The sequence below is a fragment of the Poecilia reticulata genome, linkage group LG5, assembly GCF_000633615.1.
Source record: "Poecilia reticulata strain Guanapo linkage group LG5, Guppy_female_1.0+MT, whole genome shotgun sequence".
NCBI classification, from domain to species: Eukaryota; Metazoa; Chordata; class Actinopteri; order Cyprinodontiformes; family Poeciliidae; genus Poecilia; species Poecilia reticulata.
In genome coordinates, this window is record NC_024335.1 from 13,547,989 (window position 1) to 13,571,277 (window position 23,289).

The 23,289-nt window shown below is 36.3% G+C and overlaps 1 protein-coding gene across 1 annotated transcript in view; it reads right to left on the minus strand.

Moving 5' to 3' along the window:
- Nucleotides 1–23,289, minus strand: part of arhgef10la (Rho guanine nucleotide exchange factor (GEF) 10-like a) — a 131,819-nt gene that overhangs the window by 46,742 nt on the left and 61,788 nt on the right. Inside the window, exons 19-20 of the mRNA XM_017304635.1 lie at nt 11,518–11,618; nt 1,677–1,798 (exon numbers count right to left, since the gene is read on the minus strand). Coding sequence (XP_017160124.1) covers nt 1,677–1,798; nt 11,518–11,618 — 223 coding nt within the window. The remainder of the gene's footprint in view (nt 1–1,676; nt 1,799–11,517; nt 11,619–23,289) is intronic.

Consider the following 23,289-nt stretch of genomic DNA (forward strand, 5'->3'; position numbering starts at 1 on the left):
ACTTTTAATTTGAAAGCAGAATTTTATATCTTTTTAATTCATTAATATGGCAGAATATGATGATTATTTTGTGCTGAATAAAGAGGAGAAAATAGTATTCCTATTTATGTTACAAGCAGATTACAGTCAAAGACTTAGGTCAAAAGGGAATTATTTTATTTATTTTCTGCTACATTGTGTAATATTGCAGTTGGTTAATAATAAAAAACAAACATATTTTACTAAAATCTTTGCCCTGTATTTTATCATAATCAACTAACTGAAGTCAAGTCACCAAATTCTTCAATGATAATTACATTTCAAGAAAAAAAAAACACTTGTATCAGAATTGGTATTAGTGATACTAAGCCCTGAATGTACACGCTTTGATACCTCCTGCCTTGTAAGGGTTTGCACTGATGGCTGTGTCCTGCTGGGTCATGCACTCTTGTACATGCCATGTACCCCAGTGGCCTCTGCAGGAATCACATCTCAGCCAATAGAGCTTTGGGTTGTGGTGAAATGAAAGATTGTTATAATCAGTGTGAAGTTGACAAATCTACAGCAAATGTGATAATTCCCTTCAGGATTAATAGCTAATGATGTCTGAGCTGAACTGAAATGTATGATGCTTTCACAAAAATATGCACTGAATTTTGAGTGTATGCCACAAAGAACTAAGGCAGTGCTGAATGAAAAACTGCACCAAACTCAGTCCTAGGAACTTGTAATTATATATATATATTTTTTTTCTGAAGCAAAATTTACCAAAATAAACTCACACTCGCCCCATCTTAATTTTAGCTGTTGAACTAACCTTGATTAAATTTAAATGTGTACTTTCACAATTTCAAGATTAGAATTAGCAGGCCCTCAGCATGCAATGATTAAATAAACAGTGGCTTAAATCTACACAGCCTGAAGTAAAGTCTAAAAAAATCCACCACCTGAGATCTAAAGAGCTTCAGGCTTCCAGTGGGTGGCTATTTTTCCCTTGATCCAACAATGAAAAGATAGCTCAGTATGACTCCATGGACAAAAGCCAAGAAAAAAAATATTAGGCCACAGAAAAGGAAAGTCTTCTTTTCATAAAGCCGGTGAACAGGTGAACATAAAATGTACCTAGCAAATATTTTATGAATGGATACAAATTTTACTTGTTGGAGGTCAAAAGTGTTACAACTTTGCTTTAGTGAATGTGGGAACAATAGACAAAAATATTTTGTAAATATTTATTCATTCTAAATCTTGCTGAGACATTAGATCCCTAATACTGGAAATGTTCTTCAGGTGATAGAAGGCCAACTTTGTACCTGTCTTTCTGTGGCTTTGAAGGTTCAGGTCAGAGTTCATCACCACACCCAGATTTCAGGCTTGATTGCTGGTTTTTAGTAGTAAAACCTGAAGCTGTGCTTTGACTCTAGTTCGTTCCTCTTCAGGTCCAAAGATAACTTCAGATAATAACTTATACTACAATATAATTTTTAATTATATATGCTCACTTTGTCATTGCATGGATTTATACAATCTCACAAATTTTTGTAAATGGTAATATTTTGCACACGTTTCATGTGATTTACAAAAAGAGAATGAATCAGTGAGTGAGTGAGTGAGTGAGTGAGTGAGTGAGTGAGTGAGTGAGTGAGTGAGTGAGTGAGTGAGTGAGTGAGTGAGTGAGTGAGTGAGTGCAAATTTACCTTTCTTTCCGCTGACTTTGTAGCAAAGACAGGCATGTGACAGGCAAGCAGTGGACAGGAAAATGGTACTATTGTTTTCCCTTCATCTTCTCCATATAACCAACCTCGAGAATTTTCCTCTCCTGAAACAAGCAAACAAACAAATTAAAGTTTTTCTCCACTCCTCACACAGACTAGGTGTTTATTTCACCAATTCATACTGCCCACATTAGCAACCGTAAACTTTCTATTTCTGTCATAAGCCAAATAAATAGTAAACATTTTCAGATGTATGTCAACTATGTGGTTAGTATTTGAAAATAATCACATAACTTTCTCATTTCTGGATATGTTAACCTGCATTTTATCCACACTGAAAGAACGTCCCAWATTTAGTTTAATAATTCAACCCATCTCAGACTGGATGTCTGCTCACTACAAAGTTTCATCCTCACATATACTTCGCCGCTCTACACGCATTTCACTAAAGTCCCTCCTTTAGTGCACATTTATCTTTGTATAATTAACTATTTATTCATTCCACATCCTGTAAATGACATGGAATGATATTTTGCATGCGAGTCAGAAAATTACCTGGAAGCAGRAAAAATTTGGATTTACAGCAATTCTAAGCTGTGTAGTCTACGTTAAATAAATAATTTTTAAGTACAGGTGTGATGTTCCAAGCCTCTGAGAAACCATCCACCAAGACACAAAAAGATTTGAGGGCACATATATAAAAGGTTAGTGCATTAAGCCCTGAAACATTCTCTAGACATGTGGGCGRTCATAATCATATGCCACACAGGGTCTACATGGGTTAATTGAGGGCAAACTGCAGCAGAAGTGACACCAAGGCCAGTAGATTCTTTTACCGCAGAGTAATTATCAACTTTCTTCATTAGCTTTAATAAACTTCTGTTCAGATATACTGGCTATGTGTGYTGAATCTGTCAGAGTACACACAAAGAGAAGCTTTGAAATGAACTCCAAATGAATATAAATAAATATYAATCTTTACTGCACTGCAAGGAGAATGGTAAAMGTGAAATAAATGATAAACACAGACTTTAACTGCAAAATAGTACAAGTATAAAATATGGAGACCACCCACTATCTCKCAACTATAGGTAGGGATTTAAACATTCATTTGCAAATTAATATCCGTTAGTTATATGTATAAGCATAAGAAGTTAATCAAAAACTGCTGCTGGATTTATTTCTCTAAGAAGTATTTATCTTTAGGCATATCTGTTTCATAAAATTGCATTGTTCCACACTTTATGCAAGTTTAAGGTTAATGTTTTCTGTCAGCTAATTTTCCATCAACTGAACAGATACTTCATTTATTCATTTTATTTGTTGTAACAACCTAGAAACAATACTGTGACTAATGGTTGTTGTTGGATTAATCACTSATACAGTGCATGTGCTTCTGTATGTATAATKCAGTTGGCAGATATGTTATTAACCAGGCAGCCAAGCYGACTTCAATGCYTCTAATTGCACAAGTCTAACTAAAAATAAGCACTGTGAGTTTTACTCCTTGAATGCMTTRATAGATTGTCTAGTATGTCATTCTCAAGTAAAGTCTGTTTGCCAAGACTTTCATCCACCAAAGACTATCAGCCATTAAAGAAAATATGAGGCACATAAGGTAAAAAAGATGAAAAAAGACAAAAATGTTAAACTGAATGAAAGGTTGTATAGAAAGGGAAGCCTAGATACTCTTCACTCCTCACTTAACTGAAAAACATATMATCTTCATTAAAGAAAGAAACCGGCATCAATATCTATTTTAATTTAAGATGTAAGCAATAAATCCATGCCTACAGTAGGCACATAAAATGCAACGAAAGAAGGTCTGCATCTTTTCAGTGTTTTGTAGACTTCCGTACAAAATGTGACATTTAAAATTGGTGTTKACATTATTCTGGTCAATTAGTGTAAATGTTTTTCACAAATCATGATATGAGGATTAAARGTTTGTGTCTTGCTTTTCAGCAGTTTTGTAAGTTATGTCATCTTAATGGAATGACACTCTAGCATTGCATTCTTACACATTCGACAYTGTAGCATACATAATTTGATCGCCAAAAAAAGCCGGTCTCTAATGAATTTTTGTAAAAAAAAAATGCCGAAAACTTTTGGGCATATAGGCAGCAATTTTTACTGTTAGACAATCAACACAGCTTCTACTACTTTATTATTAACTTTACTTAATCCTAAGCTATGCTATGAAGACACTCTCTGCACTAGTAAAGATTCATACACCTCGACATGCTGAATGCTTGAAACTTAAAGCAAATTGGATGCTTTAAGTTCCAATTTGACTGGAGTCTGATTTTAGTCAATCAGACTCCAGTCTGATTGATTTTAGTCATAATTATCCAACACTTGGGAGGCATTCAAAGCTTAAAATTTACAMYATGTGATGAAATGAAGGTGATGCTTAAAATGAAAGAAAAAGTTAACATCTAGCAAACCATAAATGTCATAGAGACCTACAACAAATATTTGCCCCTGTTGATATTGTAATTCAATGCTGGTAAAATCAAGCAATGATGGTACAAGTTTAAGTTTCACAGGAAGTGTGCGAAGAGGAATACTTTGCTCTTTAAGAAAAGCATGAAGGGCAAGCTAAAATTTGCTATAAAGAACATACACCAAGAAAATTACTTCTGGAATAATGGTTTTTAGACAGATGAGTTTGAAACCTAATTATTCGGATAGCAGAATACATGACAAGTTCTTTAAGTCAGAGCAATGTTATCCTATGCTAATTGTTCAACTAACTGGAGTTAACTAACCATGAAGYCCAGCAGTTTTACTCTCACAAGTATTGCGGTTTTTGCCAATATGCTCCACTTGAATTTTTATTAAAAGTMTGTTATAAACTGCTTTATGTTTACTTTAAAGAAAATATGCACAAATATTAAATACAGGAAAAAGAAAGAAAAGAAAGAGACAGGGATGGCAATAAGTTAAAATGGATGAAGGGGTATGGGAGAGAAAGAATGAAAAAGAGAATAAAATAAAACCCATAAATAAAGAGACAAAGAAGAGAGATAGTTMTGAAAGTATTTTCTATAAAACATAACACAAAGTCTATGTGTTTTTAATACCCATATTAAAAATTCTGATTTAAAGAACAGCAAAAAAAAACAATTTTAAATGTGACTGCATATCCAAGATCAACAAATATACTCTGTTAAAGATGATTGTGAAAATCATTATACTACACATTCAGATTTTTGTATTTTAGTGAATGAAACAGTAAATAATGTTTGGTAACTAACAATTTTGTACATTCAATTTGTTMTTTTTCCATACTCATCCAGACACAGAGAATAATAGAGGTAAGTTGCATTCTTTAAGACTGAACCTTGCAGTTTAGTGAATTAACACAGTTACAGAATATAAACATTCATTAAACTGACTTCAAGATGTTATTGGACAGATTTGTCAAAATCTAAACTTAAGCATAATATCACCCCGGAAATAGTTTTTAAAATTTCCATTGTTTTGGTATCACATATATTTTGTTTTTATGACTTGTTGATATGAAACAATAAATTTCAATTTAAAGATTCTAGAAACTAAAGCTGTAGATCTACAGACTCCCAGCATCTCTTAAAAAGGTGGTGGGAATGAACACTTACAGGGAAAACTTAGTCTCAGTTTTGTTATTCCAATCATGCCTTTGTTTCAAGTCTTTTGCTGATTAATTTGATTAATTTGCAGGGCATGGTGCTATATCAGCCCTGGTGACACAAAGGGCAAAGATATAGCCTAATTAAATACAGCAGCGCAATTGATATTTCTCATGGATTAATGCAAGTGTGGGATCTGTTAATTAAATCTGAGATAATGTTTACTCATCATAAACATTTYGCATGTTTGAGCACAGYGAGATACGGAGATAATCTTTGCAGTCTGACAGATTAATTTCAGAGCTAACAGAAATAWWTCCAGTGGAGGAGTTTAGAGCTGACTTTCTTCTATATTTGTGTTATAGGTGTTCAAACGAACATATTTTAGGTCCCTAATAAAGTGGACAAAATAAAAAGACAAGGTTAACACATTAGGTGTGGCTCATTTTGTTTAATAGAGACAGCATGTAAATCTGGGTACTGATAAATTAAATCTTCTTGATCGCCCATGCAGCAGGTTATTTTGTATTCTTTTTCTTCATCTCCTGTGCWGTCAACATGGCATAGGCTCACAGTGGATCGAGAAGGTGTGCCAAAATGTGTGTTAGTTCCTCTAAACCACACTCCACTCATACTGATACACAAGAGAGAAAAAAAACCAAAACAAGTTCTTCACTCTTAGCAATGTAACCGCAGGCAACGGCCTCCTGCTCGGTCTTTCTTCCCTWCAGCGGGACTGAGGGACTGATTGCTTGTCTCAATCATCCTTTTAGTCCTACTCCTCCTGTCACCAACCACCTCTTCCTACTCTCCACATGTTCACGCAGACACACAAGACACATAATCATGCACACCCTCAACATCCCCCTCTCCTTGCTCTCGTTCATTCTTCTCATTCTGTCTCCTGCGCCTCAGCAACAATCTCTCATGATTTGACGGGCTCTTCTTCTTGTGAGAGCCATCAAAGTCTGACGCTTTAACCCTTTTCTGAAAGAGCCGAGTCTGAATGGTAGAAAACAATTAATTCTGCACTGAGGAAGCCCATTAATTAGGCAATGCTTTTGGCCATTTCATGAAAACCCTTCAGAAACAGCAGGGCCACTCAGATAGACTTAAAGAATGCAGTAGCACACCAGGTTTCTAATAGGCCCAGTGGGTCCTGGCAAGGAAGCACTATGGGGTAATTCTCACTTTCTATTTCAAGGCTTTATAACTACTGTGCAGGCCTTCATAAAGTGACACATGTTGTTTACGGGAGAAGCATAACATTAGCCTTGGCTTCTATACCACATTGCGTAAATCCCCCATCCACTAACAAGGCCTGTTACAGGCCTAACTAATAATACAGAACGCATAAATGCCATTAAAAGCTAACGATATTCACAGATGTGGTAGAGAGAACTCTTCCAATGAGCGATGTAGGCTATGTTCCCTCTAATTGGAGGTAACAGGATAAACACTAGTGTGGAGATGGGTCGGGAGAAAATGAGTTTCGCGATATTTAATTACTCACTAAATCATGCATGATAACATTTGCCGCTTGTGTTGTCCAATATTCAGGGACATTCCAGAGCAAGACAGCCATTTCAGACTAAACAACACCATGGTTCAGTGAGTTTAAAATGCTGAWTCAACTGTAGGTCTCCCTTTGAATAGAGGACAGACCTGCCTATGACTGCAACGACGAGGGAGCCCCTGTGACGCTACACCATCCGTGAAATTAAATCAACAACTCCTTCATTGTAATTACCTTTGGTGRATTGGGAAGGCAAAGTGTTGGTGTAAAACAATTAACATGTAATTGTCATCCTGACCAGGTTGGTGGTGATATCGATTCCCAAGAGAGTCAATGAAACCCATCTTGCCACTCGCTTCTATTAGATTTGTTTTTATCTAAGTGATGGATAACGCAGTAGTTCCTCAAAGGGCCAAAATGGAGGTTCATTCATAAACAACTGTGTGATTAAGGCCTACTCATTCTGAATTTTCTACTACATTAAATTTGTTTTCTCACAATTTTTTTCCAAACAAGAATAATGCAGTTTATTTGGTATCTGTCATGCATTAGTTACATAATAAAACTGACTTTGCAAGTCATATCTATGATACTTTAAGTGAACTGATCAAAAGCTGGGAATTAATTGTTCATACAAACTATACAATATTAAGCAAAGTAATTTATGTTCATGTTCATAAACCAATCACACTCATAATCCGTCRACAATCAAAATAATTATTTTTCTAAGCTTTTTATCGATACGTCTCTGACATATCAAAGGAATCAGAACATTTATGTGTAATTCTTAGAACTAGAATGTATTTAAAATCAATGTCAGCAAGAGTTTATTTGAGACTCAAATATATAAACATTGTTAWGTGTTCTCTTAAGCCTAAAGAAAATTATGTTTTAAGAATTTAAAATGTAGGTTTAAGTTCTAATACCTATGAGGGAGAAAATAACCTCAGAAGGGAATTATACAGTTGAGATGATCAGCTTCCAGCACCAAACCTTCATGACACAATTGAAAATTAGTGCTTCAGTCTGTTGGTGAGAAATTGTTGGGTTTTGACTCCAACAGAACTCGCCTTTGCCAAAGGTCATTCTTATCAAGTACAAATTCATGACGGAACTGATTGGATATCTTAAAACACAATAATATGTGCAAACATTTTAAAGAAAGGACTTTGTACAATTAGGTAATTTCATCTAAATATTTGAACCCTTCCTTACACAAAGACAAAACTGTTTTCTGCTGCCTGATTTATGCTCAGGAAATGTTGGTAAATAATTCCAGTAACCTGTGTCTTACATAATTCTGCATAATAATTACTTTTAACTTTGAATAAATATATAAATAATGTTTATTCCCATTTAAGCAGGCGGGCAATCTATAYGATATTCAATGGACACTTGAATATTACMGAATTTAACGTGTAATGTTTTTATACAATCGATATAAAGAATTACTTGGCACTGAAAAGTTTTTATTTTCAGTGACATGGCTGCATACCAATGATATGCAAGTAACTTCTACTTTTCGAAAAAAAAAAAAAGACGAGAGAGTTTGCAGTAATGTGCCCAGCATCTGAGAAGTAGAACAACCCAAGTCTCATGAGTCATGCAAAACAAAAAATATTCAAAATGCAGTTCTTTATAAATAAATAATGTTATTCTGACATGGAAACATGAATTTAGCTAAACTCTCAGACATAAAGAGAACAATCATTTAAAGTATTGGCACAAATTTAGAGACATGCTGTCAATCACTGAGAGAAAAGATGGATTCCATTCCAGGCTCTGTGATTTCCTTGCCATAACTCTACGATGTTGGTGCATTTCACTCTACTATGCTAATGCATTTTTAATGAAATCTTGTATTTATTGTTGTTGTAGTAGAGGAYAGGATTCACTTGCTCTGGCTAAATGTGTCAACCTCATATGTGTCAATRGAAAACACATCCATCCATCCATTTTCTTTACACCCTTGTCCCTTAATGGGGTCGGGAGGGTTGCTGGTGCCCATCTCCAGCTAATGTTCCGGGCGAGAGGCGGGGTTCACCCTGGACAGGTCGCCAGTCTGTCGCAGGGAAAACACACACATGCAATAAAAAAAATGGTAGCAAAAATTATCAGAAAACTCTCAAATGCACCGAGGGCCATGTTGGGAAACCACTGGTCTAAAACAAGCACTGGAAGAACACAAGTAATAGGATTTCATGACAAATGCAGACAGCCGCTTAAAACAAAGTGAATAAATATGATAGAAAAGAGCTGCATTTGCATTTTATTAGCATTGTATCCAATGTGCTGACTGCCAGTGTGTTTTCTACAACCAAAAAATTCAATAAAGAAATACAATTTGATCCATGTTTGTTATTCTCTGCTGAAGTGAACACCAAATAAACTTTGCTTACTGAATTAATTCAGACTCACTGAGTTGAAAGGCAAATTTAACATCATATTTTTATTTCTTTCCATGCAAATTTGTATTTACCTTTTATGGTCTACCCAAAAAAATATTGATAGAACACATATGTTTCTTATTAGAGATAGATAAGGATAATTTGCTGTATCTTGCCTTGAATATCACTAGTGTCCACACAGCTGCCAAATGGGGGGAAGCTGCATGCAGTAACTATGCAGCTTTCCTCATCAGTACGCCTGCTGTGTTGCTGATAAAGGTGTGAGGAACAGGGAAAGGCTGGCGATGCTGCGCTTCACTGCAGCCCCAGCCTCCTCTGCTCCTCAACTGACGCCTTTGATGTCACTCTGTCAAGCGCAATTGGAGTGTCTACAGATACACCACATGCCCCATACACCTCTATACYCCAAACTGTGACAGGTGGGCCTGCAGTACAGTCAAGGAATCTGGTGCGCGTGTTATATATTTATTGTTACATAGACCTTTCAAATAGTCTTAAAACAAACCGCCGGGAAACTCTCTGCTAAGCACAACACCTTTTAGATTTTTGGTTGACCTSTTATCCCAGTCATTGAGAAGACTGGAAAGCACTTTGTTTATGAATGTAGCATGTTACTTCCTTTAAAAAAATGTTTCAAATAAATTAACTAGAAAAGACACAGTTAAATCAGATTAAATTAGATTGTACGCTGCTTTATTGTATATTTTATTCAGAGATTACTAGCTTGTCCAACAATTGTACTCAAGAGCAGCATTTCTCCAATGTATTATTCATGTAGAAGTCAGACTAAAAAGATATTCAAGTTGTGAGTAAATGTTTGATCATAACATCTGATTTCATTCAAACAAATCATTTGAGAACACAATGTAATCAAACAGATACAAATATAAAGCTATGCTTAAATTGTGATACTTTAGAGATTGAAAAAAAAATKTCAAAACTAATATCATCATTACACAAAAAAACAACTTATTCAGATCGAAGAACTCACTACCCAACTCTGCTCCTACTACCAACTGAATCAGAGTCAAGAAAGTAAACACAGTCAGGTAAAAGGGGAAAAAAATCAAAGGATTGACTCTATAAACTACATACAAAAAGTAGATATTCAGWATAAATACATCTTTCAATAGACTTGCATAGAAACTGTTTTATGTTTTTAGCAGCAAWGCTACATCCAAATTCAATGTACACAACCTGCTAATAATTCAAGTAACCTGTTTGGTATTAAATCCTAAAAAGAAAGTATGCATATAATTAGTCTAAGATGATTAGCTGTTCTTTCATGCAATAATGCTTTCATATAGCCACTCACAACAAGCAGAAGCTCTTTAAAACTGAGAACCTCAGCTGCATGGTTAATTTATTCATTGCTGAACAAGAGAATCAAATGAGCAGAAATAAGTTTGAGAGAATTTAAATATGCATTGCTAACATATGCTAAAGCGCAGTTGACATAGGACATATGTGAAGAAGGGACAGAGGTGCAAAGCACATTAAATATGCATGCAGCAAAAGACAAACATACATAAATGTAGTGCTGTCTATAATACCTGTACTACCTGTACCATCTGTTTGCAACAGCTGGATCATAGTAAACATTAATGAACTCCTGATGAGCACGTTGTGAACTGCATGGTCAGACTTGTTTCAGCGAGGTAAGGGTTAGAGGACAGAGGTTAGGAAGAGATGAAAAATGAAACAGGTCTTGTGCTCCCTGCTGAGACAGGTCTGGGGATTTGCTTGTTGTTATTTTGCCAGTGGTGAAAGTTGACCGCTGACAGGTCTCCATAGCAAAATGTTCAGAAAGGAATTTCAAAACAAGGCTCACCAGCGAACGCAGAGAAATGTAGAAGTGCAAGAACTTCTAACAGTACAACTTTTTCAGCAACTTTAAATCCTTTTGTTCTTTAGTGGAATTTGGCTTCATAATAAGTACGTTTTTTGTTTTTTTTATTWAAAAAATTCCACATGGAGCTTTGRAAAATAAATAATTAATAATCTTACCTATTTTTTAGTTTTCCTMAGTACATAACCTTTCAGTGACCTAGTTAGTAAGGTTTTTATTTTATCCCTGATTACATAAATTGCAACAGCAGTTGTGCACTTCACTAACATGGTGTGAAGAAAACAGTGATAATGTATCCAAGCATTTGCACCCTCACTGTCGGTGCTTTCATTGCATTGCATCATCCTATTTAAGAAGAAATGACACAGTGATCTTCTTAGTGAGTGTGTTGGTGTGGATGTGTGTGTGAGTCTGYAAGTATGTCATGTGTGCTTACTTAGTGCAATCTTGGCCAAGTGCAGTCGGTTGACCCAGGAGATCTTACTAAGAGGGTTGGGGGTGTTGAAGACCACCATGAAACTAACTGGACGGCCAGACCTAAAGGAAAAACACACATGCACAGACAAACAGACTCAGACCGAGATGCATGCACAAATAGATCAATATACAACTAGAGTTACAATGGGTCAACTTATGTTGAGTTTTATGTATACTTTATTCCAAGGTTTACCTTTACCAAAACCAGAAAAGTACAGAATTAGATTTTGATGCGACTTTAATAAATTAAATCCAAAGACAACAGATCAGAGAAAAGAAGACTTGAGTAGAGAAGACTGTTTCATTTCATAGAAACTTAAGTTTAATACAGTAAGATTTTATGTCAGAGCAGCTTTATCCTTGAAGAACTACAGTCATTCACCTCAGTGTACAGGCGCGCTGGGCTTTCAGCCTCCACATAAATATTCAAAGCGTGCTCTGATGATCGCATAGCCTGGTCACAGTAAATTGCTTATAGGTGGGCACAAGCACTCAAAAAAGGAAAAAAAAGAAAGCCACTAATGTGTGGGCTTTGCTGGCACAACCAGTGGCAGGCTCTGATCAGTTACAGCCTTTTGGAGCCAAATCAAGCTTTGGCACAGTTGGAGACCAGAGCTCAGATGTGTGAAAGAAAGAACAAAAGCAGAACTAAAGAATTTCAAAATGATAGAGACTCCACAACTAATGAAGTCTTTGAAATAAACCTYGCCAAAGCACATTTACATACATTTACAATTAAATGTGATTGTTATACCTAGAAAGTMATTTTGCTCAAATCCTTTGAATTGGGATTTTCTTAAGCAAAAGTTACTTTTAACCTTACAGAGACTTTCACAGAGTTTAAACAAAAGACAAGAGCATAAACACTGAAAACATAATTGGAAGTGAATGAGTTGATTGTCCTGTGATATGATACATGAATAAATAAACATTTACTGTGAAACTGGGTCACTATTGGTATCTATTACACATTTTCTGGATTAAAAATAACTGCATTTTCCAAATCTCACAAGAGGTCGAAGCCAGAGTGGAGGAGACTGAATCCTAATAAAACACRTAGGGTTCCAATCTTTTTTCAACTCAATGTCAACATGTCCTTGAGAATGAATCAAAACATCCCTGCTATGCATGCTCAAATAATTAGTGAGTTGTCCAAAATTAAAAWTKATTCAAATGATACAGATTGCAATTATATGAAAGATGGACAATTGAGTGTTTTAGGAGAAGAACAAACATTATATAATGCTTTAAAACATGCAACGAAAAACTCAGATAAGGGTGTAGGTGACATGTTCATGTATCCCATTTACCATATTTTGATTAAGGTACCTTTCAAGCTTGTAGGCAGTGAGAATTTGATACTCAGAACACATTGTTTAAAAGATTGAATACACACCACCTTGATAAATCTTGATCTAATAAAGTCATTGATTTTATTTGATAAAAGTTTTAAATTTAATGAAGAAATTCATATTRTGTCATAYACAGCTGCTAATTTAAATTTGTATTCACAGCCATTTACCATTGTTAATTTTTTTTWAAAATAGTCCTTTGTTTTTGCATAACTTTAAATTTGTTTGCTCAGGGCCTTTTAGCATACCAAAATCCTACATTAGTCAAACTATTTGAATTTTGCCTCAGTCACTGTAAGGTAATTTAGATGTGAAATATGTGGTAAACAAATACATTTATTTTAAAAAAGGGATGATAATATGGTTTTGCTTTGCAACTACAAAAGAAATGATACAGTGAAGACAAATGAGCTATAGAAAAACAGCAGGWTATTCATATCTGAATCTGAACAAGGTGTCAAACAATGACTTACAACTCAAACTACAGCAGCAGAGAGCAGGTGAAGGGTGATCTTCACAGCTCCACTCTGAAGTCTAACTATCCATTGGCCCTCAGCAAGAAAATGTAATTATATCGGTAGCAAAATGGCAGGAAAATTATAGTTAGTGTTTAGGTGYTGTTAATGTCTCCAAATAAGACATTAAACTCTTGATATTTTCACATTTCCTGCCAACTTTAAACATTTTTCTAACTCCAAAACATAGTAGGGCACWGGATGACTGCCCTAGTGCTCCAAAACCCTGACTTTACAAATCTTCTGGGAGAAAACCTGGAACACACAGTTATGAATGTCAGCATAYGTTGATTCCAAGAAAAGTGAGTAAGAAAATAAAAATATCTACAAACTTTACTTTTTTATCTATGCATATTACTTTCACAAATAACAGRAAAGATGTTGACATAACTGTGTGCCTTGGGAGCAGTGATGGTTGTAGAGTCTTACAACTGCTGGTTGAAAGGACCATTATGATGCCCCTTTGTGCATTTAAAATTCAACAGGTCACTCGTTCTGCAATAGTGTAATGCATGGGGCGAGTGACAATGTCCAAGAAGGACGTTATTTTTGCTAGTTTCCCTTACTCYCACTATCTGCGCTAGATTTAGRGGGCATCCTATGGCACATTGACACCCAAGTTCTTATAAGACTATTATCATTATGTSAGTTCCCTGGATGCTCAACAGTGTCAGAATAGTGAGTCACCATAGCTCCTTGATTTTCACTACATTGATCTGGAGGTGGTTCTGCTGGTACCAGTCCACATAGTCCTGTGTCCACTCTGCACTGCAAATCATCCTCACTATGAACTATGGCATAATCATCTGAAGATGGTGAGTCTGTAGTATTGGCAGTAGAACTCTGCAAGGACCCACTCCGCAAACCAACATGTTGAACACATGTTGGTTCAACATGTTGAACACATGTTGGTTTGCGGTGAGGGTGTACCTAAAATCACCCTCTGCACCCTCGTACTTTGGGACACCAGTGAGGCAGTTTAGTCTCCACTGACACAGATTATGTTTCACTCTTTAGGAAAATGTACCCRATTTTCAGTGGAGGAGAGGCATCATACGCTCCATTGTCAGACTGGCAGGCAAACTGGTGGATGCTTTTGCTGTGATACCACAAAGAAGGTCTTTCATAGCTCCAGGCTCATATTAAACTTGTGTTCCATAATGCCACAAAGTTGGTCTGTACAGCACCTCAGGACACTACGCATTTTCCATCTGGACCTGCAGCTTCTCACACCTTGATCTTTACAGCTTGTACCTCATACGTAGAGCTGAGAGGGAGCGGTTGTGGAGTGGGGCTGTGTTTTGGAGATGTAGCGTTTGAAGCAGAGAGAGTGGTGGGTGAGTAAGAGCTGAAAGGTGTGAAAGATAAAGCAGACAGATACTGAAAAGGCACGGATGGCTGGTCTGGAGGATGGGTAGTTTTTTTATTAAACYATTTGAAGAACTGATTCATATCATCCCCCATCTTTCATAACACATGGACATGGAGTTTGGTTTATGGTATGAAATCAATTTCTGGCTTAACTAATCCCCATTCATTGCTTCATCCTAACGACTACTAGCATAGTCCCCTTACCAATGTATCCTTGGTAGCCAAGTGTCCAGAGTTTCCCCATCTATCTTACACAAACACAGCAAAAGCTCCTCTCTGTCATTCTGTTGACCCAAAGAAATGAAAACATMCATAGTTAAGAGTCTCTCTGTGATGAGCATGGTTTACCACGTTTCAGTCAGAATCTAGATGATTTCCCAGCAGTTCCTCTGATGACAGGTAAGCGCCACTAGATCAACCAGCTTGTTTCACATTTCCCATGACGAACGGAATAACAGGCCTGAACCTTCTTCCCCTGCTGAAACACCCAGAGTCAGCATGGGTCCCATGTCTCTATCTTCAGCTCGTGGGTAACATCGAAGGCTTGTGGGGAAACGGCACAGCGGCACACAAAGCTAACAGCTGATCCCTGGTATAAACAATGTAGCTGTTCTTGTGGCCCTCTGAACACAAGTGCAGCTGAGAGAAAAATGAAACGCGAGATTGTCCAAAAAACCCTTCGCTCTATTGTGGGTCCAAACAAAGGTGGAGAAAAAGAAACGCATATAAAAGCTCAGGTCTAATATGGGAGCTGTTTTAGAGACTGCTGGCTCAAGCTACACAATAATAAAATTGAAAAAAGACCCAAACAAGTCAGACTGGAAATGGAGACACATATAGATGTATCTAAATACAAGAGAATATCATTAGAATTTTATTTTTTTTTATTTAAGAAATTAACTTTTAGAGCATTAGTGTTATTTAATTTCTATGTTATGGCCTGCATTTACATATGGACTTCAGAAGCAAACTCTGTATTACTGGCCTATAGCTGCCAAGATCTGTTGGCATTTTCTCACTGAAAGGAGAGTAAGCCACAAAAAAAACCATATAAATTAATGAAGCTTCCTGTTCACATAAAAATATTAATGGAAAGTTGAGTTTCAGGAATAAAATACGTATTTTCAGCAATGGTCCACAAATAACAGAGATGGCTTAAGATCAATATGAAGAAAACCCCATTAAAGAGTTTGGGAGAAATTAACAAGTGACCTGAAGTGAACTTTTCAAAGTTAAATTATAGATGTTTTGTTTCTTTYTCAACATTCCTTTTGGTGATATTCCAGAAATTTGAGTGGGGGACAGGAGATGTCAGATAATAAAATATTTTTTTATGGAAAGGGGCTGCAAGAGTTGACCACAGCAATCACCCAGAACAAGAGTCACTACACATTATAATGACAAAGATTCAAGACAGCATAGATTCCTGACTGCTCTCCATGAATGACTAGCAGCACAAATTAATCAACTGCTAWATGATGGGACTCACAAAAAGCTATGTATCMCRGGCAAACAGTCTGATCAWGAAGGACCCCCCAAAAAAGAGCAATGATATCCAACTAWGGGTGAATCACTTCCTTCTGTGCAACATAGAAACTACTGTCAGACATCAAAGCAGCCAGGTTGAGTGGGCACATGGCTCATTACCTGACTGGAACCCAGAACGGAATTGGCAGGAACACCAGAGGTGTCTATCACCTCCAGGGCAGTCACTCAACATTGTAAGAACAGAGATTCTACCAAATACAGGTGTTCACTTTGACATTTAGCTGTCTTAGTCACCTGCTTAGTCCGTTTTTTTTTTTAGCTTGGAACTCATTGTATTGTCTTTGTCCAKTTTTTTCCCCCCATTTCTGCTGACCTAAAATAAGATTCTACTGTAAGTCTAAAGGGAGACTAGCATTACAACCTCAAAATTAGAAAGAACTCAATGTCTAGCGATTCAGAAAAGCTTGAATTGTCTAGATTTATCAAGCTCTCATAACTAGAAGTAGTTTCCCTGATCGAAGTTGTGCTGTCTTTTTGAAAGCATTGAGTAGCTATCAAAAGAAATAGCCTTTTCCCAGCTACCTGTGAATTCTACACCAATTCTGCTGTTATTAGAAGGAGAYGAAAAGAAAAGGAGGAAGAGTGTGTGTGTGAAAAAGGTGGATACAGGGACAGACACACACGAGAAAGCCAATTTCACTCTTAAGCATTATTAGGAGGTAATTGAGTGGATAAGTGAACGAAATCAGAAATTCTTTTCCTGCCATACCAAGTAGTGCTTTGTCCAMACTATTTAAAAAATGCATATAGCGAGAAGGAGAGGGACATATGCAAAATGGGAACAAAGCAAAGACATATCCGACATGTTGAAAAAGTTGAATTTTCTCACTGAGGTGTTAGTTACTCATTCTTAAACATAGCATGTGCAATTTGCCAAAGAAAGAGGGAGAGACCAGGTGTGAAAAGCTTCATGCTTTTCACTTATGTTGATTCTTTAGGTAGTACTTCATGCACACACAGCATCAAACATGCTAAACTGAGAGCAGTTTCCATTTCTCTCCGCTGCCCAGTGACTGACAGCCGCAGTGCAGGTGTGCTGCGCGGCCAGAATAGAGAACGAGCTCACGCGTGCCGGCAGAGGGGACACCAGGAGAACTAGGAGTGGAAGGAGAGTCAAAAGGGGAATAGGACTGAGAGAAAGCAGAGCAAAGTGAGGAGCAAAGGGAGAAGATGACCCAGTGATTTAAGGGGRCAGGTCAGCTGTGACAGTAATGCACAAGAACGGGACAAATGCAGATGTGAGTGTTAGTGGCACTTCACCTTCATCCTCCTGAAACCCAGTGTGCCAGATAGAAACTCGGATTTGCAGTTGAGAAAACTTAAAGGACACTGCGCATTCATTTCTAAATTTGTAAAATGCTAAAGCTGCCACAACCTCTGTCWCTATTTTGTTAGTCTTGACTCACTGTATTATGCCTGACCAGAATCACTACATGCAGAAAAAAGACAAAGTGAGACAATATTTTGTTTTTGCCATTTACAAAGGTTTATCAATTTTCAGACAGACAAAAGAGACTGTAGCATTATATTTAGAGGGCAAGGTTACATCCGAGATAATTCCAAAAGGCTGCAGAAATTAATACAATGTTAATACTCAAGCAGTTATTTTGGGGTTMATCTCCATGGTTGGGAATACAATAAAATGGCATTTGAGAGTAACTAATTGGATCTATTATGATAACTTTGGCTTAAAATAATAAACATGAAAAAACAAATCATGATTTTGTTGTATTAATTTGCATTTTTTTTAACCTGAAGCACAATATGTTTTGTATCCTAACTGTCTGTGACTGCATGCTTGAAAAACCATTTGGAAAAGTTAAAGTGAATCTAAGAACATAATTTCAGTGTATTAAAAACAATCACCTGCTGTTGCTGTCCTGTAACAACCAAGCTTCAACCAAAACAATAAACAAACCCTTACAAGTTAAGCTTGTTGGCTGATTAAACACAAACAAAGCAATTTGTAGAACAACAACAAAAAGCATGTTTTTATTGTGTTTTTACTCTGTAACRTRGTTTAGACTTAGATATGTGATTCTATGCATTATAATTTCAGGGTTGGAAACATCTCGTCTCCTGTCGTAACATAGCATGAACTTCACTTTTTTTGCCACTAGTGGCATTTATTTTTAAAGAAATCCAACAGAAAGGGAATGGAAAGAAGGTGGTGAGGGAGGACATGCAACCGAGGAGCCACGTAGCAGAGTTGTAGTCAAGACCACCTAACCAAGACCAAGTCAAGACCAGCACCCCGCGCTACGTGACACAAAAAAATTATGTTTTACCTATCAAAATTGCTTCTCAAATTGATCTGAAAGATCCACATTCCCATGAAACACCTAGATATTACATACGAAATAAATTTAATCAGTAAAGATCCTTCCAGAAGAATCGGATTGTTCCTGAATATCATATCACTATATTGCAGACTTTGGTCACAGCATTGCCCATAAATGCGACACCTCAGTTATGAGTGTGACAACTTTTTTGTCATCACAGATGCAACATATGTGTCTCTGTACAGCTAGCTTAGCTAGCATCACGTCCACAGAGCTTACCTTTCTTTAAGCTTTCCTTCCAAGTGACGCTAAAAGGTGGACGAAGTCCCCACCGTCTGTGAAAGCGAAGCGCTGCTKATTTTRCATGTCGCCATATCTTATGATTTATGCAGCGCTATTATATTAATGACGATCAGACAGACATCTTCTCCACTCAGAGGAAACCACTGCGCATGTCTTGGAGCACCGTGTGCGAGTAAAGGGAGAGGCGATGGGTGACAACAGACACGTAAGTCACGTTATTGCTTGGATTTTACGGCGCCACCTTAAGTCCCTGAACTTCACGTTTTAACGGAAAAAAAGCGCAACGCGACTTGGATGTTACGAGTAACGCAACAGTTTTGTAGAAATGTAGTGAAGTAGAAAGTACTTCACTACTTCACTACCACTAATGTAGTGGAGCAAAAGTAGAAAGTACCCATTATTAAATCTACTTAAGTACAGATACACAAAACATGTACTTAAGTACAGTAACGAAGTACTTGTACTTCGTGACTTCCCACCACTGCCACCTCCCCACATCACTTGTCCATGCCAGTGTAAGATGATTGTTCTAAGAAATACTCCCTGGCCACAGAAGCTTAACTTAGGTCTGTCTGGGAAGAAAGATTTTCCCACAACCCTTACAAATCTCACAAGCATACAACAAGTTCATAAGGCAAAACTCTCCGGAATAAATTTAGGTGAGAATAATATCCTTCCCATGGTGTCTATATTTATAATAAAAACTAGTTAAGGATAAAAAAAAGCAGCAATCTACAGGAAATATATTTGAAGAGTGAAGAAAAGAAATGATGCATCTTTGGACCAGGTCATCAAAGCCAAGCACTTAAGACAGGGACTTCTGACGATTTTGGTTAAGGAAGCCACAATGACAAGATAAGTCATCATAGCTTGAAGGAGCACAACATTTTGATTATGATTATTATTTTATTAATATTGTAGCATTTTCTTTTTATTTGTACCCAATAAACTAAATTACCTAAATACAATTTATCCCATTCTTGAGTTGTGGTCAAGGGCCACACAAAATCACTGACTTAAGATATACAATTGATTTAAAAATCATCTTCTTTAAACTTTTGGGTTTTAAAGAGGAAGTGATTTTGGGTACATTAGTTCTACAAAAGGATGGTGTTTTAGCTTATGTCATGTATATGTCTGTACATAAATGGTAAAGTTTAACATTTTTTGAGAAAAGTTAAAGACCATAATTTTTACATAGCAAAATCCAAAGATTGTTTAAATATGGAAATATTTACTTCCATTTTCATAATTAACATAGCATTAAAACAATCAATAAAGATATGCCAGAAGAGAAATAGAATTGAGTGAAAAAAATTTCAAGAATTGAATTTGAGTACCATCAAAAAATGGTTGGAATGATGCTGAGTAAAGACAATGTGCAACCACAGTAGGAACCCATTGTTGTTTGCCTCCAAGTGTGATTGTGTCAACATGCAGGAATGTGAAAAGGAAAAAAAAAAAAAAAAAAAAGGACAAAAATTATCAAGCTGTCCCTGGACAAACAAAGAGGAGTGGAGGATGCCGGGTGGAGGGTGGTGGAATCAAATTCTACATTTACCACCCCTCAAAAAAGAAAAAGAAAAAAGCTTTTATAGAATGACAAAGAAATAGAAAACAGAATACCATTCATATGCCCATTATGCATTATGCCTTATTTTGTAGGATATTACAGATGTTGTGGAAAGAGCCTCATAAAGTAATGAAAATAATCCACAAATAGTAAACTTAATTTTGATTAGCTGGTATATGCTGTAAGCTGTATAATAAGAAATACTAGATCAAGCTTTGGCCTCGTACACAGCTATTGTTATTGTTTTTATTTTGCTATGCAATATATTTTTGATGAACTCTGCCTTCTGTTTAATTCAAAGAGTGAACTTGTGTGAGCCACATGCACAAAGTCAAACATCCTCTCCTTGCTTTTGGAGGAGGGCAATTACATATTTATATATGAATAAATAATAAGTAATTCTTTGTTTACTGTGATTAGCTGCAGATATTTTCTTCACTTTGATAGGCAATCACATCTACATGTTTGACTAAGTGTTCCTTTTTTGCCTTGATTAGCCCTGATTGGTATTAAATGTGAACACCTTTGACAATTACCTTCATGCAATTATTCACTCCTCTGTTCGTTATGTGTAAATTGCACTCAGACTAACACTGTTTCAGTTCAAGCTGAGATATACATTTTTTTCAAACCATGCAAAGCATTGTGGGATGATTTGGGCTTGGTGCCTGCACGTTCAGGATTACAAACATACACTGGCTCAAAAATAGCTGTCGCTCCCACTGACAGGAACTCTCCTTGGTGCTGAAATGTGAAATCTGTATTGCCTAGCAGTCACTATTGTAGAAAGATTCCCTCCAGGCAAAAACTAATAGCCAATTGTGTATTATTATGTACGGGAGGGTGAAACCAATAGCCTTTAAAATTTTATTCATATTCTTTAAATTACCACACTGATTAATTTATTATTTTGGAGTAGCAAAATTAACACTCAGGATGTAATATTTTGCAGTTTTAAAAATCTTAGTCACAAATACTGTAAATACCAATATTGTTTATGAGCAACAAGGATTGCTGAGGTTGACTACATCAGCAAAAAATAGCTATGTTTTCAATACTTTAGCATTTAGCTGGGTTTAGCTTAGCTCCTGTTAGCATTAAGAAAAGACATTTAGAACATTTTAGGGATATTTTACTCCATAGTGGCTTATTGGCATGAATTAAAAGTAAAAAAAAAAAAAAAAAAACCCATAAAACAGAGGATTTCAACCTTACAAAACTATCTGATTAAAACACTCTCTGGAGTGAAGTTTTAATAGTCTGAATTCTAGTTAGCGCATCCTGCTCCATTGGAATTGGCTCTAAGCAACATACACAACAAACACCACATGCACAATAAAAACGCATAATTTGATCAATTTCATGAAAATGGAAATTTTAAAATTGAGTCAAGATAAAACATTGTAAGAGTACACCAAATGAAATGTGTATGGTACATATGCCAAAATCTGAATAGGGAAAAAAATATTTTTTTTTTACTTTTGTTATACTAGTCTGCTCTGCACCAAGTCAGCTCAGATATGATTACAGTGACAGTAGGCTCCATGTTTTGCACCTATTTAAGATCAGCCTAACATGACAAAGGAAACAGAGGTGTCTGGTAATTGATGCAATTAAAACAACCTGCTTAGAGGCAAAGCTCAGTTGAATAAATTACACAATGGACATAAGAAAAGGGAGCAGCCAGGTGACCTGGGAAGACTGAGTACATTATTAATGTGTAGAACAGCACAGGATTCCATTAACATAAGCAGGTCACAGCTTACTCAAGACCAAGACCCTGACTCGTGAAAAACTGAACATTTTGTCCCCACCAGTGTCCACCAAACATCTCTCTGCGTGATACTCATCTTTCCACTTTGCTAATCACACTTTTTTAAATTAACACAACCAACATGAGCGATTGGAGCAAGCGTCACTTCTAAAATAACTGCACAAAACTCGATACCCCTGCAAAGCAGATTCTCTGAGCATCTGTTCCCATCTCTGCATGGCTACAAACAAACACTCAAATTTGTCTGCTGTCAAAGAACATTGCTTATTTTTTAGTTATTTTTTGTCACTATAAAACAAGCATAATCGAAATGATTTTAACTACAACCCAGCTTATAAAAATACCCTGCTATTTTATGAACCGCAATGCCACATAGGCACAATTTGGCACAATTTATTAAACATTTTCTGACTGGCTGAAACGTCCGAGAATACAGCTTCTGTATTGCCATATGGTCCTTCGATTCATATAAAAACTAAAGATTCTGCGATCTTTAGTTTTCATAATCTTTAGTTTATTATTCTGTCTAATAATGTTCTGACAAAAGGATGCATTTTATGTGTTTACTACACACTATTGCAGGTAATGGTAAATTACAATTAAAGTAACTCAGTTTAGATTTTTACTCAAACAGCCTAAATTAATTTTGCTTGTGTTTATATTTATCCAGATGACGCAATATCATAAAGTATTTTGTACCTACGTTTTTTACAGCTGGTAAACGTTCATGCATCCTACTTCAAATAAAATATATCCATATCACACAGTCAATGGGGTTATGAAAATGTATACTGTTTGTACAGTTAGAGTTCAAAGCAAACTCCTTCAAAATAGCAACTGAAGCAGGGAAGAGTTATCCGTTGTTTTCTATCAGAGTATAATCTTTGTGCAGTTTTTACAGTTTCCCAGATCTTATCAACAGAAAGCAATTTAACTGTAACTGTAACTGGTGATGACTGATAAATGCAATATCTTTATACTCTTTCAAACAAATCTGAATGTTTGTCAGATAT